The sequence below is a fragment of the Saccostrea cucullata genome, unplaced genomic scaffold (assembly GCF_032062105.1).
Source record: "Saccostrea cucullata isolate Sc308-1 unplaced genomic scaffold, CSIRO_AGI_Scuc_v1 ctg17097, whole genome shotgun sequence".
NCBI lineage: Eukaryota > Metazoa > Mollusca > Bivalvia > Ostreida > Ostreidae > Saccostrea > Saccostrea cuccullata.
In genome coordinates, this window is record NW_026938212.1 from 1 (window position 1) to 1,758 (window position 1,758).

Consider the following 1,758-nt stretch of genomic DNA (forward strand, 5'->3'; position numbering starts at 1 on the left):
AACTGTAAGTGTCCTAAACGGTTAGCAGCAGCATCAGTTAGAAATATTATCCAGCACCTTGTAGATATATTAGAATTAGAGGGAAGAGGAAGAACTTACGATGAATATTGTGGGGTTGGAAACCCAGCTGCATCAGTTCAAATTAAAGCTTATTTGAAATGTGTTCAAGAAGAGCAAGCAAAAGCACATATTCTCCCAAAGCAGGCAAAACCATTCTTTTTAACAAAACTTGAATCAATATCAAAGTATATATGTAGAGAATTAAGGAGGTCTGACTTAAAATCAAAGGAAAGGTTTGTCTTGACAAGAGATCAAGCGCTATTTAAATTACAGTTTTTTGCTGGTGACAGGGCTAGTGACATAGCAATTACTTTATTGCAAGAAGTGAAATATTTAAGAAAAAAAGATGGGTTTGCATTGAATCATACATTTGGAAAAACTCTTAGGGGAAATGGAAAAACGAATACATTTGTATTAAAATGCTGCCCAAATGAAATCATTTGTCCGGTTAGAGGATTGGAGATATATTTTGAAGAGGCAAAAAGATTAGGGATAGATATGTCTTCAGGGTATCTTTTTAGAATGGTGACCGAGTCAGGAAGGGTTATTAATGATCCAATGTCTTACTCCTCTATATATGAAAGACTAAAAAGTTATTTGATTACTCTAGGGATCTATGAGGGTGAGACACCACATAGTTTAAGAGCAGGTTGTGCTGTGCATATGTGTTTTTCTAATGCGGCACATAATGTTAATGATCTTATGAACCATGTTGGATGGGCTACAGAAAGCTCTGCAAAATATTACAGTAGATATGAAACTTTGTTAGATGCATCACATACTGCTACAAGGTTAGCACAGTCTAGTGAGAGAGGAAAAGAAATTGAAAATATGTTTAAAGAAAATGCAAATTTTGATGACTTGACATCTATTGGTGATCTTTAGCGCATTTTTTGTTTTTTGTGTAGTGTGTGTGAAATGTGAGGTTACATATTGTAAACAAAAGTAAATTTGAATCCTAAAATAAAATTAGATATTCAATCAATATGTTTGTTTCTGATTTTTGTTTTCACATGTATTTCATACATGTGTTGAGTATTGGGAAGAGTGTTATATAAAAAATGTATAAGGAGAAAGATTCAGAATCAAGGTCTAATATGTAAAATGGAGCATGAATTGATTATTCACTTACTAATTTATACCCAGTACTTATTCAAGTGATTACAGAATATTGGAGATAGATTCAGTGAGGATGTGGTAACATCCTCAGTGACCCCTAGCGGAGAGATTCTGTAATTTGATCATTGCCTTTAGAGATATGGAAGTTAAATATGTTGTGGCAAGAGATTCATCTAGTATACATGATATATATTGAGTTAAAGCTAACTGAGATGATCAAATTTCCCTCCCACCCAACCCAATAAGTTATGTAATAAGTTTACTACATTCTGTATTCACTTACTAATTTATACCCAGTACTTATTCAAGTGATTACAGAATATTGGAGATAGATTCAGTGAGGATGTGGTAACATCCAACTTAGTAAGAGAGCACTTCCACCAGAAGAGACCACTAAAGTTGGAGAATGCTTCTTTATGTAAGATGGCATCCTTATGCGAAGATGGCGACCCCCTGACGCTTCCGAAGATGATGTGTGGCGTGTTGTTCACCAGATAGTGGTCCCAGCTGCTTATCGTCAAGATGTAATGTGTTTAGCTCATGATCCATGTACACCTATGGCATAGGTGTCATAAGACT

General features: G+C 34.9%; 1 protein-coding gene across 1 annotated transcript; it reads left to right on the forward strand.

Moving 5' to 3' along the window:
• Window positions 1-9: 9 nt before the first annotated feature.
• On the forward strand, window positions 10-1,011 carry LOC134249629 (uncharacterized; the record flags this gene model as incomplete). The annotated part of the gene is made up of 1 exon (XM_062731966.1): window positions 10-1,011. A coding segment is annotated over one exon (936 nt), but the record flags the coding sequence as incomplete, so codon positions are not given.
• Window positions 1,012-1,758: the final 747 nt, after the last annotated feature.